General features: G+C 47.4%; 1 protein-coding gene across 1 annotated transcript; it reads left to right on the top strand.

Annotated features, from left to right (window-relative positions):
• Positions 1–8,356: 8,356 nt before the first annotated feature.
• On the top strand, positions 8,357–15,538 carry LOC309440385 (zona pellucida sperm-binding protein 4-like). The gene is made up of 11 exons (XM_082053980.1): positions 8,357–9,559; positions 9,914–10,216; positions 10,783–10,935; positions 11,295–11,482; positions 11,665–11,762; positions 12,098–12,228; positions 12,438–12,627; positions 12,711–12,858; positions 14,188–14,266; positions 14,582–14,698; positions 14,834–15,538. Exons 1-11 carry the CDS (start codon positions 9,361–9,363, stop codon positions 14,947–14,949), a joined length of 1,722 nt encoding a protein of 573 aa, XP_081910106.1. The 5' UTR covers positions 8,357–9,360; the 3' UTR covers positions 14,950–15,538.
• The last annotated feature ends 229 nt before the right edge of the window (positions 15,539–15,767 follow it).

Below are 15,767 nucleotides of genomic sequence, written 5' to 3'. Positions count from 1 at the left end.
CCTCACATTGCTGGTCATCTGGGGGACACCTCACCTAATTCTTCCTCTTTTTTCATGTTTTGCAATAATGAGCTTGCAGATGCACCATGTTCCTTCCTTTCTGTGAGCTCCAAAAATCAAAAGAAAGGTTGTGGAAATGAAGCAATTTTCCCCTCTCCTGCCAAATTTTTCCTGTGACAATCCTCTCCCTTTCCTCTTCCTGACTAGCCATTGATGGGGAGGTAGGATAAATAATCCAGCAGTGATGGCACAAGAGCCCTCTGCTGGAAGCTGAGCAGTTCCCTGTACACAGCCTTTTCATTTTACTCAGGCGGATGAAAATCAAAATGCCAACAACTGTTGTGTTGCTGCTCCCCATCATCAACCAGAAGAGCAATGAGCATTGCTGCAGTGAGCCAGGCCAGGCCATGCCATAGGTTGCTTATCAGTGGCCAGCAGTGACTGCCTCAAGACGTGTGTGCTGGCTTTTGTGTGACAAGTCACTGCTTTTTTTTTTGTGAACCCACGGTGTTTCTGCAGATAGGTAAAGCTGCAGAGCAAGTGAGCAAAGGTGTTGTCTGAAGCTACTGTTCCGGTCTTGGTCCATGGTGTAGCAACAAGGGATTGTGAGTTAGAGGAGCATGAGGTCAGGCCACAGCATTTCTAGCTTCTGGCTGGTAACTGACAGCCTAAGAGCAAATGTGCTGCCACCTTGTTGTTGAACTTGAGAAAGCTTGCCCACTAACCTTGGGAATGACATACTCTCTGAAGTGGGTGTCTTTGGTCACAGTGTGAGGGAGACTAAAGGGGAGGAGGGTGATGAAGCGCTGGATTTCATGGAGCACTGCATCTGTGTAGGGCATCTGGGACCGGTCAGCCACACAAGGTCTTCGTGATCGTCCTACTACCTTGTCAATCTCTTCTTGAACTTTCTCTGTTATGAGAGGCACAAACCATAAAATGGATAAATAAAACCTACCTAAAGAGGTTTCCCTAACCTGTCCACAAATTGCAGGTCACAGAAGACAGGAGCATTGATGTTGCTTTTGGTGTTGACTAGAACACAGCTCCACTGTGGCCCATGCAAAGAATTTCCTCCTAGTGACTTGGCTAAATAGGAGTACTGGGAGACAAAGATATGGACACAGTCAAGTCCCTGGCTGTGAGGGGAGTGCAGCTGATGGTGACACCAGTGCAGCTAAGGGATCTCTAATGGCCACCCAGGGGAATGAATGTGCAAGGACTTTGCCCATTTGGGTAAAATATGAGAGAAAGAGGAGAAAAGTTGGGAGAAGGATGTGGTGTTAGACACATGCCCAGCCCAGGAGAATAGCTAGAGAGGAAGAGGTCACAGACTAGTACCTTGTATCTTTGGGTATTTGAGAAGAAGCAGAAGCCCATATCTTATGGTGGTACTAGTTGTCTCAGATCCGGCAATGAACAAGTCAAAGGTGCTGGTTATCAGGTTCTCCATGTGGAAACTGGAGTTGGGATTCTTTTTCTCCTAGGGAAAAGGCTGGGCTGTTTCTCTGGCTGAGCTGTGAAAAGTGGCCCTTACTTGTGTCATTCCAGGCCTTCTTTTTCACCTAGAGCTATTGCATTTCTCTGCTAAGGTGCAGCAGTGATCTGGGACATCGCAATGTTGTCTTCGTGCAGTAAGCTCAACCCCAGAGCAACCCTCTTTCAAGCTGTGCACTGCACTAACTGCCTGTTTGCCCTTGCTGTGCCAGCTGCTTTCCATTGAAAGAACAGCAAGGCCAGAATGCAAATGTCCCTGCGTTTCGTTGAGATCAGGTAAAGGTCTTGCTGTCCAAGCAGCTGCAAGTGGTGGCTAGTGAGCATGCAGACCCAGAGCTACAAGCTCTAGCATAGGCAATATCTGGGGTATTGTTGGTGTCCCCCCATAGCACAGCCCAGCTGCCTGGGAAGGGGTCATCCCAATGTCTGTGTGACTTAGGAGAGGGAAGTGGCTCAGCCTAGGTGTGTTTGGGAATGAGCTGGGGCTGTAAGCTGTCTTCTTACCTTCTGCATTTTGCAGAGGAAGCAGTCAATGTAATCCTGAGGGGAGCTAGGATCTAGGGAGCCTTTGTGCATCTTCATCTCTTCTGACACAAAGGCTTTTAGAGCATCAATTTCTGCAAACACTTTGTTGTGTGGGCCAGGCAAGTAATCCAGGATCTTTGAGAACATCTGGTAGAGCTGGAAGGAAAGAAACAGGAAGGTCCATAGCATGACCACTGCCCTATCCTTTGATATTAGCAAAAATCCTAGGAAGGCCACAACCCTCTCAACTGAGCCAAGCAGAAGGGCTAAGAGGCTGGGCAGTCTGACAGGGCTCTAGTGGCTTGCTTAGTAGTAGCAGGAACCTTAGAGGAGGAGAAGAAGGGTGGTCAGTGCTAGGGGGAAGTTGCACTTAGCTGACAAAGCCAACTGTGTTGGTGAGGGTTCTTCTTGCTCTTGAATGAATTCCTGTGCAGTAGAGCATTAACAGACTCCTACTTAAAAGGCTGAAATGGGACTTATTTGGGAGGGAGGCCTCAGGCTCCCCTGAGAGAATGATGTCGCAGTGAAACATCTACTGGATGTACCTGTCCCCAGAAGGAGTTCATCATATTCAAGATGTTGTTCATGTTCTTCATCAGAGACAGGAACTTCTTGTCTTTACAGTCATATCGTTTCCCAAAGACAATGGAGCATATGACATTGGAGACAGCACAGCTCAGTATGAAGACTGGATCAAAAGGTGTTCCTGTGATTTCAAAAAAGTTACAAACCATTAAAAAAACCCCAAACTATGACTAGTGTGGGTAACCTGAGCTCTGGTTGATAGTGGAAGTATCAGATCACAGTGTCTGAGTGACACAGAAGGGTCCTCCAAAAAGAACAGTATTTGATCACAGAATTATTTACTGCTTTGTAATGAGGGGTAGCTGGTGCATGGACCAAACACATGGAAACTTCACTTCTATGCTAAAGACATGGGCTCCCTTGATACAGTCCTCCTTTTGCAAACATAAGCTATATTAGAAATGGACCATACCCTTTGTTTTGCTGATCTCTTCCAGCAAGTGTTCCGTTTCCTCCTGGATCGTCTCTTCAATGCTCCTCTTTCCCATTCCGAAGTTGCGCAGCGTGCTGAGAGCAAACCGCCGGACTTGTAACCAGCTCTCATTGCTGCTGAAGATAATCCCTGCAGAGGAAGAAGGAGGAGGGAAGACCTGGCTTGGGTGTGCTGGGTATGAGGTGAACAGAGGCTCACAGTGAAGGCTGTGCCTGAGAGAGCACGTACATAGTAGTGTCATAGAGTACTGTGGTTCAGAGGCAATCTCTGGAGGTCCTGTAGTCCAATTGCCTGCTTTTGTCCTTCTCCACCACATACCCAACTTCCTTGTAAACAATTAATCACCCATATCTGCACATAATTTCCCTTGCTGTAGCTGGTGGCTGTTGCCACTTGCCCTTTCACTGTCAATCACTGAGATCAATTCAGCTCTACAGCATGTTTCAAAAAGATGGATCCAATTTCAAAGGAGTACATTTCATGCTGGCAACATTTTGCAATTACACAAACATTTACAAATAGTTTGAGTTATCAAGCAGTAATCATTTGAAACTATACCTCACCCTTTCCAGTGATAAAAGTTTCATTCCTGGGCAGTTTGAGATTGCAGAGATATAGTCATTTCAGATTGGGTCCATCTTTTGGAAACACTGTGTATACTGCTTTGAAATTTGGTTCATCTTTTGGAAACACCCTGTACTTATCTGCTACCCTGTTTGGGTGGCGGAAGCCAGCAATGACAGCCCACTCTGCCTTCCCTTCTCCAGGTGGGGCCCACCCACTCCCTGCAGTCCTCCCTCATGCATGGTACACTCCAGCTCTAATTTACCAAACACAGCTCGGTCAGCAAACATACCTAATCCATTGTTAGCCCTTTCTCCTATTGCCATATGTCCTCTGGCAGCAAACTCATCCGCGCGATCAATCAAGGCTTCTTTCACCAGGTCAGATCTGTGCAGCACCACCACTGGGTCAGAGCCCAGGTGCACTGTGAACACTGGTCCATACTCTTCACTGAGCTGTCAAAATGCAAGGGAGAACATGGAGCAGATAGGGAGGAGGATTTGAAAAATGGCCTTGCTACTGCATCCCACTGCTGGCAGTGCAGCCTCACAAACCAGCAATGTCGAGATTTGATTCTTTTGTGATAAATGTGGGTGTGGACAAGGTTCTCAGCTGTCAGGTCCTGAATAACAATGGCAACAGCAGTGAGGAGAGCAGCTGAGATCCCAATGACTTTTCTGCTCCTCTGGGATTGCCACACATCAAGTTATGGCCACAGCTTGTCCCCATACACAGGTTCCACGCATTTCTCACCCGCAGAAGAAAGAGTGAAGAAGAAAGTGGCCTTACCTTTTGGAGGGTTTTGGCCAAGTTCTTTGGTTTCACATGCAGCACATTACCTAAGATGGGAAGGGGAGCTGGTCCTGGAGGCATTTTCCCCTTTCCAGACCTCCATCTCCATGATGCAAAGGAGAGCAGGCAAGCAATGCAAACCAGGAGGACAACAGTGGCTGCTCCCAGGAGCATGCTTTGCTTCTGGAGCTCAGGAGGGAGGGACTCCGGCTGCTGGAGCCCAAGTTTATATACCAAAGAGCTGTGTTAGCTCAACAGCAGGTTTTGGATCATGTGACTGAGTTAGTCATTGTTACTAGTCAATCATTTGTTAGACTGACCTGTGTTATGAAACTAGGACTTCTCTTGGTGTTAATTGGTCATGGAAGATGTGCCTTATCTCAAACACCTGCAGAGGCTGACAGAGGTAAAGAAATGTATAATGTGCTCATAAAACTTGTTCTGTTTCACCTAGAGTTCATTGTTAAAGAGACCATACTAGGGACACACTCTTCCACTGAGGTGCTCCCAGAAATTCACTGTCATGAGAGCATCTTTCAACTATTTCAGTGCCATTTGATTTTCTGTTCTTTGGTATTGATTGTACAAGAGGAAAGCATAAAATATCAATCTAGCAAGAGCAGAAAGGTCTCCAGACATCACAATGGACAAGAAAGTACTTGCTGGGAGGGATGAGATAAAGACATAAGAGAAGAGGACTAGACCTTGGGACTCTGACCTCCTCAAGGTCTCCTAAAGGAGAGAAAGAGTGAGAGAAGCAGGTATTGAAGAGGGAAATCAAGAACTTGGGAGGGTCTCTGAAGAATGGCTTCCCAAGCTGAGACAGAGCTGCACTTGTGAGAGGCTGGGTCTAGGTTAGTACAACCTGACAACTAGTCCTTGCACTTGCAATGACCAAAGAAGCCCACCCAACCAACTGCTAGAGGCTGGCATGTACATGTTCCTGTTTTGTTGATGTCTGAGTCCCACATGATAAATGTTTTTTCTGGAAGGGCCAGAGGTGCTCTGGGATGCTGCAGACCATGTTGTGAGGTCTTTAAAAAAGGCTGGAGGCTTCCTGCCCAGAATTACTCCAAGGGCTGTGTACATGCAAGGTCCCAACAGCAGTGGCAATGGCAGGTAGAAAGGATCCTCAGGGCTGTGGCACTGCCTGTGTGCAGCTTGCTCACCCTGGCCATATCTCTCTGTCTCACTTTCACAGGCAGACAGATCTCATCCAGCTGAGCAGAAGATGCTGCAAGGGTAGGGAACTAGTGAGGGGCCTGGGTGAACTAGGTACTTGGTTGGCGTGTTCTTGGTTTGCTGTGCAGCAGCATGTTAATGTGAATTTCCCCTTTGCTCAGAGGTGTTAGTGAAGTCCTCCAGCCCTTGCAAGGGTTTCTGCAGCTTCCCTATGAGTTTTTAAGTGATCCTTGCCCTCTCGCATAGGTGCAATAATTTGCTAGTTGTTATTTTTTAATCTCATTTTATTTCTTAAATACCTACACTTGATACTTTGATTAAAAAAAAATTGCCAACAATAATGGGCAAGTTGCTGCTCTGCTGGCATAAACTCCTGAATCAGCTCAAATGTTGCCAGGGCAGTTCATGGAAGGTAAAGATGGTGAAAGTGGAATTCATGGAAGTTTACAATGCTACATGAGGTCTCTATGCTGCCAGATTTCATGACCCTACTCTCTAAAGTTCCCTCATTTCTGAGGGCAGAGGATCACTTCTCAGCTCTGCCTCACAGTTTAGGACATAATATGGGCCAAAGGCCTGGAACTAGGAATACTTTCAAGATTTCTTGTTTTTATCAGGATAAAATAATTATATTCCAAATATTTCCACCACCCTGGCAGACATGCTGGGGATTTACAAGGGAGTAAAACTCATAGTAGTCACTCAGAGCTTTACCTGTGGGAAGACACAGGCCTTTTCATCTCACAGTTGACCAAAGGTTTTCTGAGTACTCGATTCTGTTTGCAGATGCTAAGAGCTGGTCTGGCCTCTCCATCCATGGTGAAAGTCCAGGAGAGCAAGGCTGAAATCCCCTCCTCTCCAACTTCCACAGGAACTTTGTGTTTAAGTTCACTGGAGGCAAATGTTAGGGATATTTAAAGAAAAGTCTAGCAGTGTTGTAGCTTTGCCTCTTTTTTTTCTAAAATAAAGCACAATCTTGAAGAACATCTGTCTCTGCACCTTCTCTTTTTGAACCTCGGTTCAGAAGGTGGCCCTGAGAAATGCCACTCCTGCCCGCTGTGCAGCCAGCACCCCTCATCCCCGGGATGCTTGGTGTGGATATCCCTGCTGTCTGCAAATGCTGTTCAGCTTCTGCAGAGGAATGTTTTGGCTGAGCCACTCTCCATGCACTGCCATTTTATACCAGGTACGCTGCAGACACACAGTGATTTCATCGGAGGCGTTCCCACGATGTGCTGCGCGTTTTGTATTCCTCTTCCCAGCTCTTCTTGGTGGTGGTGTTTAATACCTCCTTTCCTTCTCATGGGTCTCTAGAGAGCCTTCTACAGCCAGGGCAACCCCTACACTGCCACTATATCTGCCTCAGTCTCCAAGGCTTAGAATTGTTAGGAGGAGAGAATCTTCCTAAGGGATGTCCCAGGAATATTTTGGCTTTCTGGGGTCATGATCAGGTTCAGGCTAGTAGTCTGCAGAGAAGTTTCCCTCATGTACCTTTATCCTCTGCATGTTCTGTTTGTGGTGGTCTTGGGTGCTAGCTGAATCAGTTCCTACAGCTGGGTCATTGTAATGCATGACAACTATTGAAGGGATGAGGAAGAGATTTGCAAGGAAGAGACACCTGCCTATTTCCTCACAGACAGGCCGCTTTCCACTGCCTGTAACAACTTCTACCAAACAAAGCATTTCATTTCCATGAATTTCAGGCTCGTTTCACTTGCCTCCCATCTCCACATCATTCAACAGGTCTGTCAAGTGTGTGTGTAGAAACTAGGAAAGGGCATTTACCTGAAACTGTTCTCAGCATGAGTATTGCTTGGTGGATCTACAGCACTCCTAGTGCTGTTTCACATAGAGTTATTCTTCAAGTACCTGTAGACATTTTTCCTATCAGCATAAACAAAGTATTGGTGGGTTAAAGTCTAATGAAGACTATCTATAGTTCCAAAGCACTTTGTTTATTGTTACTGTTTACACAGCTATCAGCAGGTAACACAGTCAAATGAAGCATTCAGCAGTTACACAGTAGCTGTGGGATTTGCTCAAGCTGTCTTAGCACGTCTTCTACAAAGATGAAGACTCCTTCTGCGCCAAAGTCCAACGTTTTCCCCGGGTGCCTCTCCATGCTGGCTGCCTCGTACGCAGGCAGGCACTGAGATGAGCACAGTTGGTTCAGGAGCACTGCTCAAACAGCAGCCACACAGGCAGCCTGTCAAGATCCATTTGCTTCAGTCTCTGCTGTGCAGAGCAGCTGAAAACATCTTTTACTTTGTGGAACAGCCATCGTGGTTGGTGCAGGAAATAAGCAGGGTGCAGGGCAGGCGCAGTGATGTCCTCCACCCAGCTGGGATCATGGCACCCTGCACAGCTTGTGAAAGGAATACTGGCATGAGTTTTGTGACCTTGGGATAGTGGGGCTGCATCTATCAGTTTATTAGCAGATGAAAAAGATTTATTAAGCCCTATAACTAATGATGATCAGATACAACAACAATATGCTCAGCTGCAAAATGTCAGAGGTCCTGATGGGTGGGATATTGTTGAACCTACATTGTATCAGTGGTTGTGTGCAGCAGTTTTAACAGCATACGCTGAATGTGTTGAATTGGTGCTGTCCCTCAGAAACTTGTGTACAATGGAAGAGGGTATTAATTTAGTGCTGCAGGTGGGAATGGCTTATGCATTGATTACAGGATCCAATCTGAACAGGGTAGCAGTGATGAGAAGCATTGAAATGCAGCTTTTGAGACCTGCCTCACTGAAACCTGTAACTAGTACCAGCAGTGACAAATGCTACAAGTAATACAGGCACTGCAGCAAATACCTTGAGGGAAACCCTTGAGGGCTGTAATTTTGGAAACCTTTGTTTGGGTGGTGCCTCAGGGATACAAAACATTTGCCACCAAATGTTAGTAGCTAATATAGCACTATGGTCAGGTACCATTGCTGTTTGCCATTATACTGAGGATCTGTTGAATATGGCAGTGTCATAACAAGAAACTAAAGCAGCTGCTGAATTTCCGGAAGTGCTTTTATAGGACCAAGACTGGGCAATTAATCTGACTAAAACTCAGGGCCCTAGTGATATTGTACTATTTTTTAGGAATAGTTTGGGATGGACAGATTAGAGAAATACCAGATAAGCTACAGCAAACAGTCCAGCAGTTTTCTGTACCAGCAACAGGGCTGTAGTCCACAGCAAGGAGTGTTTAAGGAGTATCACGCCTTTTTAGGTGCGCAAAGCCTCTTGAGTTCCATAGTTTTCCATAGATTTTATGTGAAGGGCTATTTCTGTACTTATATATTGACACCCTGAGTCTGGCATTTGAAGCAGTGGCACCTTGAAAAGAACAAAAATACATCGTCACTCAGCCTCTTGCACTCATGCCATGTAATGAGCAATTTGAGCAGCAGTAGGGTACATGGGGAAAAGCAGGCAGATCTCCTGGATGGGTCAGCGGTGGAAAGAACTCAGGGTGAGAAAAAAAGAGTTTGAAGACTCTCCTGGGGCTCTACAGTAAATTGCACAGGTGAGCTCCCCTCAGCTTAGTGATATGAATACACATCCCTCTCTTGACATAAGCTCAGCTCCTGCCCTGTGATTTTCTTCAAAGAGTGCAAGCAGACTGTGATGTATTCAGAGCCAGGTGAGGGCAATGGAAGGTGTTAAACTGCTGGGCTGGGTCCACCTGGACACTTCAGGAATTTCTAATCCCAGCTGGCTCCACAATTTAAAAGGGCCAGGCTAAGAGCAGCTGCTTTATGGTCCTTAGCAGAAGAGCAGGATGGGTATTGCAGGGTGGTCTAGGGCTGCATATGGAGCTGTGCTCTTCTGTGGGTTTCTTGGTCCCCTTGCTCTGGTTGTGGGGGCTCAAGGGAGTGTTTTTTCTGATCCCACCCTTCTGGCTTGTAGCCAAGAAAGTCTGCAGCTCACCCTGCCTCCCAGCTGGGAAGGGAACGCTTCCTTTGTGCTGACTACTTGGGGTAAGTGAGGATGGTGTCAAAAGGATTTTTTCACTGCTGTATCTTTGCACAGTGCAGAGGTATGCCTGGAATGAGGGAAAATGGGCAGGTTCTGGTGTGAAGTGTTGTTTAACAGCTTCCGTGCATCGTGTGTAACCAGGGGGCTGTTTATATGACTCAGCAGTCAAGGGTTTTGGTGGAGTGCTGTGGGTGGATCTAGATGGTCTTGCCTGCTGTGCTCCTTCTAATACCCGTTCTGACCCAGACCCTGATACTGACTAGGGCCTTGTTTACTGTAGCAAGGTGGGATTGTGGTGGAGCCTTATCTTTCACATGGAATGCTGAAAACCCTACTGCCACCTCCTCTTTCCTTAGACACTCAGGGGAAGGCACATGCTCTGTGGAATGACTCTGACTGTGGGCTCTGGGTGTCTGAGACTCCAGATGGCTCCAGGAAGGTATCGGTCTCCTACACTGGCTGTTATGTCTTTGAATGGGTGAGTGACCTTAGGGGTTCTGCTGGGATGGTGGCCACTGCTGCTCTGGCTGCCCTGACCGGTGTGGCTTTCCCCCAGGATGGCAGTTACCTCATGCTGGTTGGGCTTGAAGGAACAGATGCTGCTGGACAAAAGGTTCTTCATGAAGAGAGGCTGCTTAGGTGCCCTGTGGACCTTCCTGGTAAGACTCTGACAGCTCTTTCAGAAACCCTGTTTGTATTTTGTGGCTATGATTGCCATTCCTTTCTGATGGCTGTTCCTAGTCAGTCTGGGGGATGGGAAAGGGGATTTACTGCTGTACAGAAGACTCCTTGGAAAAGCATTTGGACATAGGAACCACCAACTTGTTTAGGAGTTGTTACTCCTTTGCAGGGTGAGCAGGTGAATGTTCCTTGTGTCTCCTAGCCATATTGTGACTATGCTTGCCTGCAAGTTCAGGGATTGAGACAGAGACTAGGTACAATGATTCTCTTAACTACCAGAGTTAATCCAGAACACTTTATCTTGGCACATTCTGTGCAGTCCAGTCTCCTGTACAAGGCTTCAGGGGGAGTCTGTTCCAGGGAAATGCAGGTCCCTTCTGAGCAGGCTTCCATGCCAGCACCAGGCCATGTGTTTGACCCTTATCTGAGTCTCATTTACCTTGATTTGTACACAGAGACGGCAGGACACCTTCCACCTATGTCGTCTGTGTCTTTGTTCCCCTGCTCTTGTGCTTTAGCTGCAAACTCCTGCTTTTTCTTCCAGCCCTGGATGCTCCAAGCAGTGGTGTCTGTTCTGTTCTCAGCCAAGACCGGCTGCCTTGTACCTCCTTGCCAATCAGCCAGGGAGACTGTGAAGCGCGAGGCTGCTGCTATGACCCTAGGGACAGGGTGAAGCCTTGTTACTTTGGTAACACGGGTAAGCGTGAGCAACTGTCCTCCCCTCTTCCTTGAGGAGCTGTGCACTAGGACTCCTCATTTCCCTGGTGGAGCAGGATTAGTGTGTACCAGTCCTGCAGGTGGCTTAAGGCTCTGTTTTTGGATTTCAAGAATCCTCTGTCCCATTGAGGTGTATTGCAACAGACCTGGATGTATGGCCAGAACTAGTGTTGCTGCCAGAGCTGGTTGCACTTGTCTTGCTGTGCTTAGTACTTGCTTTGGGTGTTACAGGCAGGAGAACTTGCAGGACTTGCTGGCCTTGTCTTTGCTGTGATGTTTAAACCTCCTTTCTATGTCTTTTCTCCCTGAGCTCAAGACTGATTACATCTTTTCCTCCAGTCACAGCTCATTGCACAGCAGATGGCCAGTTTTCCATTGCTGTCTCTCGGGATGTGACCCTGCCACCGCTTATCCTGAACTCTGTCCAGCTGGCCAGTGGACACAGTGCTGGCTGTGTCCCTGTCGTGAAAAACAGCGCCTTTGTTGTGTACCAGTTCCCGCTCTCTGCTTGTGGCACCACTTTTCAGGTAAGAGCTGCAGCTGTCACTAGGCTGGAATAGCAGAAGCTTGCAGACCTGGAACAACCTGAGATGGCTTTGGCTGCTTAGTGGGCACCATACAGACTTGCAGAGACCAAATGCTGTTCTCCAGCCTGGCATTAATCCAGCTTGACTTTATTGCAGCAACAGTGCCTGGTCTGTCATTGCAGGTGACTGGAGACCAGGCCATATATGCAAATGAGTTGGTAGCATCCAGGGGTGTGAAGACTGGGAGCCTTGGCTCTGTCACAAGGGACAGCACTTTCAGGTAATACCCTTGGGCTGGTATTGCTGGGTGCCACTGCGTTTAGTGTCACCAGAGAAATTCTTGCTTGTGACAAGCTCTGAATTCACAACAGGGCACTGGAGTAGGCTAAGGACTGGTATGTCTCTCATTAGTAGGAACAAAGCTGGTGCTGATGAGTGACAGTCTGCAGACTCAAATCTGAACTCTGAAGGGAATTTCAAGTATTTATTAAGAGGGAGTGTTGGAGGGAAGGTTGAGAATGTGATGAATTAAAGCAGTTATCACATTGCCATATGGAGAAAGGAAGTATCAGAGTGACTTTATCTGCTTGATTTGGGTTTTTCCTGTTCCACCAGGCTACATGTCCGCTGCAGCTACTCCATCACCGGGAGCTTCATTCCCTTGAGTGTTCAGGTCTTCACGTTGCCACCACTCCCTGCTGTGTCCCAGCCAGGTCCCCTGTCCTTGGAGCTGCGTGTTGCCTCGGGTACGAGAGGTTTGCATGACCTGCTCAAGGCTCTTGCTGCAAGGCTCTGGTCTCTGCTGAGTAATAAGGGAGTATTGAAGGGTGAACCCAGCATTGCTGCTTCCTTGCCATAATGGGAACTTACTGACATGGCTATAAAGGATGCTCTCATGTTGCCTTGCTCTGTTTGTTCCTGCTTTAAAATGGCTCTCGAATTTCTTCTGTCCCAGATGCAAGCTATACTTCCTACTATACTGACAGTGACTATCCTGTTGTGAAGACTCTGAGAGACCCTGTGTATGCAGAAGTCAAGATCCTTCAGAGAACAGACCCAGACCTGGTTTTGGTCCTGCACCACTGCTGGGCCACACCAAGTACTAATCCCCAGCAACAGCTACAGTGGCCTGTTTTGGTGCATGGGTAAGTGACTTGTAAATAGCTGTGGGTCAGGGGAATGACTAGCACATTGAAAAAAGTGAAAACTGCTGGTCTTTCCTTTTCAGGTGCCCTTATGCTGGGGACAATTATCAGACAGAGCTGGTACCTCTGAGTCTTGGCTCAGGACTGCTGTTCCCCTCTCATTACCAGCGTTTCACTCTCTACACGTTCACCTTTGTGGACTCCACTTCCCAAGACATGCTCTCTGGACTGGTAAGATCATATCCTGGTTGTCTAGCTTCCTATTGAGGACAAGTGACATATAAGCAATAAGAACTACTTCATAGCTGTGAGACTCTTGGCCTTCTCAAGGGGGAGGGGGCCCAAAGACTAGGAAAATTCCTTACTGAAACAGTAGTAGAGAGGTTGGTGCATGAAACATTTTATTCTGAGACAAACGTGGTAGAGGTTAAGTTGCATCACTGGAGGGGTGTGACAGAAACTGAGACTACTGAAGAGGGTAGGTCTACCTAAGCAAGTGCTAGCTTGCTGCCTAAGCTGTTTCGTTAACTAGCTTAGAGTGCATGCTCCAACTATTGTAATCAATATTCTCTAAACTGAATTTGTTGGCCCAAGTGACTTGGAAATAGCTTTTGGTGTGTGGGAAGCATCTGGGCTCTGAATCTCATGTTACTTAACTGCTCAGAAGCTTGTGAAGTTCACCATGCCTTATACTGTTTGCTCAGTGCTCCTGAGATCAATTAATGCTCAAAGCTGGTCCTAGCTGCACCTAGTAGTGGTGCTTGGACAACTGTGTCCTGGGTGTCAGGGAGAAGTGCTGTAATGCCAGATCTGATTGAGTTTGAAGGTGTATAAAGGTATCAAAGCTACCTGGCAGCAGAGGGCTCCAAGGCTACAGCCTACATGTGAAGCAAGCCAAAGCAATCTTTCTGCCATGTCCCTTCTGTCACTGGGTGCACTGGGTCTGCTTGGAATGGAGTTAACATTCTGCAAAGCAGCCCATATGGTGCTGTGTTTTTTGGATTTGTGGCTAAAGCAGTGTTGATAACACATAAACGCTCTAGCTATTAGCTGAATAGTGCTTGCACAGCATCAAGGCTTTTTTTCCATGCTCTGCTGTTTCTTAACCCCAAGTGAGTAGGCATGAGGTAGGCTAGAAGCTGGGAGGCAGCACAGCTGGGACAGCTGACCCAAATTGGCCAAAGGGATATTCCATGCTGTATGATGTCATGTTCAACAATAAACACTGGAGGATTTTGTCTTCCAGTGTGGCTGATGCTTGGAAACTGGCTGGGCATCAGTCTATTTGTGGTAGTGGGGTGGGTGATTTGCCTCTGCATCATTTGTGCTTTGGTTTTGTTCTTCCCTTTCCTTCACTTATCAAGCTATTTTTATCTCTCCAGCCACGGGTTTTCTTGCTTTTGCTCTGCCTATTCTCTCCCCATGCTGCTATGACAGGGTAGGGGGCAGTGAAGCTGTGTGGGTGCTTAGCTGCTGGCCAGGGTCAGTGCATCACACCAGGATATTACCTGTCTACAGATGCTGCCTGAGTGATTCAAGGCTGTGTCACATTCTTTCCAGGTGTACCTGCACTGCAGTGCCTCAGTGTGCCACCGATCTGTACAGGAGTCCTGCACCACCACTTGTCCTGCTAGAGCCAGTAAGTGTCGTAGCCTTTCTGTTCCACAAAGGGACAACAGTGGTCTAGCATCCACACTGGGGGCTAGGAGGGCATGTAGGCTATGGACTAGTTCCCTCAAGCCATGGACAGCTTGATGAGGCATTTCCTGCTTCCTTCCACTGAGGAAGGGCCCTTGCCACTATGTCAAAAAGGCAGAGGTCTTCATAGGCTCTTCATTTTTTGTTGACTCACATGGAAGGTGTTTCCTTCAGAGTTTTGTGTGTTAAGAAGCTGACCTGGAAAAACTCTAACATTCAAGGCTACACGTTATCTCACCTTCATGCTGTTCTGTAGGGGGTAAAAGGAGTGCTGAGCATCCTCTTCAGGACAGCGCCTCCCATGTATCCAGCAAAGGCCCTGTGATTTTCCTCCAGGATGAGCTAAGATGGGCCACAGCCAAGGACGGCTTTGGTAAGCTTGCCAGCCCAACATAGCCAGACTGGGAAAGGGGGCTGGTCTAAGTCTTTCCACCAGAAAGACTGAGACCCCAACGCATCCCTGTGCCTTGCTGGGGGAGTGTTAACTGGGGCTTCTCTCTCCACACAGGAGCAGCTGTCCCTGCTGCTCTGCTGGGGTTTGCTGCTGCGGCAACTGGGGCAGCTCTGTGCGTGATGCTTGTGGCTGCTGTGCTATGGCAAAGGAAGGTGTCTGTAAGGCATTAAATCAATGTATTGCAATAAAGTGGATGCCAAACCCACTTGGTCTATGCAACTCTTTCTCCCTGGCCCAGAGCACATGGGGCTGTACAGGAGTGTGTCTTGGGGACCCCAGCTGTGAGCCTTTGTTTGCAAGACAAAAATTATCTTGATGGCTGTGAGAGACCTTTCCAAATGCTATTTTTCTGCTTTAATCTTACTTTCTGGCTATTATTCTGCTCTGGGATTAGTGTTAACTGTCTGCTGCTGTCAAGAGGGAGTCCTTGTCTTGGCCTGGGCTGCTGGGAAGCTGCAGACAGAGGTGATGCTGGGTGGTGTCTGCATTTCTGTCAGTGGCTAAGATGCCCTTGAAAAGTACTTATCCTGGCTCCTCTGAAGCACTGAGTTGAAGTACAGCAAAACTCATTAAAAGCGAATCCTGCAGCCTCTTCTCCTTTGGGCATGCAGAACTAGTATTTGACTGTGCAGAGGAGCTGGGAATTGCCCACTTGCTGCTGAGCTCACTAGGTAAGTCAGGGCTGTGCTTGTGTGGCAGGACTTGGAGACAGGGATGCCAAAGCACTAACCACATGGGTTTTCCTAATGATGCTGTACCTGAGCCTACTTACCTACTTCTCTTGCTCTGGAAACAAAGGCCAGGTGTGATTAATTTTTTCCTCCTGGAGGATGAGAAAAGGGAAACTTCATTCCAACTGAAAATAAAATAAACGGTTCAAGGTAGTTTGAACTTCAGTAAAAAATTAACTTGATTTAAAGATTGATCTTAACTGTTGGCTGTTTGCTCTGACATGGACATTTAAGTCCAGAACTTTGAAGACTCTTTA

This window comes from Streptopelia decaocto (genome assembly GCF_964273445.1).
Source record: "Streptopelia decaocto genome assembly, chromosome: 5".
Classification (NCBI taxonomy): Eukaryota; Metazoa; Chordata; class Aves; order Columbiformes; family Columbidae; genus Streptopelia; species Streptopelia decaocto.
This window is presented reverse-complemented; position numbering and strand designations above follow the sequence as displayed.

Coding starts and splice junctions, on each gene's coding strand:
- LOC309440385 (XM_082053980.1), top strand. CDS start 9,361: ATGGGTATTGCAGGGTGGTCTAGGGCTGCATATGGAGCTGTGCTCTTC. Junction 12,628..12,710: donor TGGCCTGTTTTGGTGCATGG/GTAAGTGACTTG, acceptor TTTCCTTTTCAG/GTGCCCTTATGCTGGGGACA. Junction 14,699..14,833: donor CACAGCCAAGGACGGCTTTG/GTAAGCTTGCCA, acceptor CTCTCCACACAG/GAGCAGCTGTCCCTGCTGCT.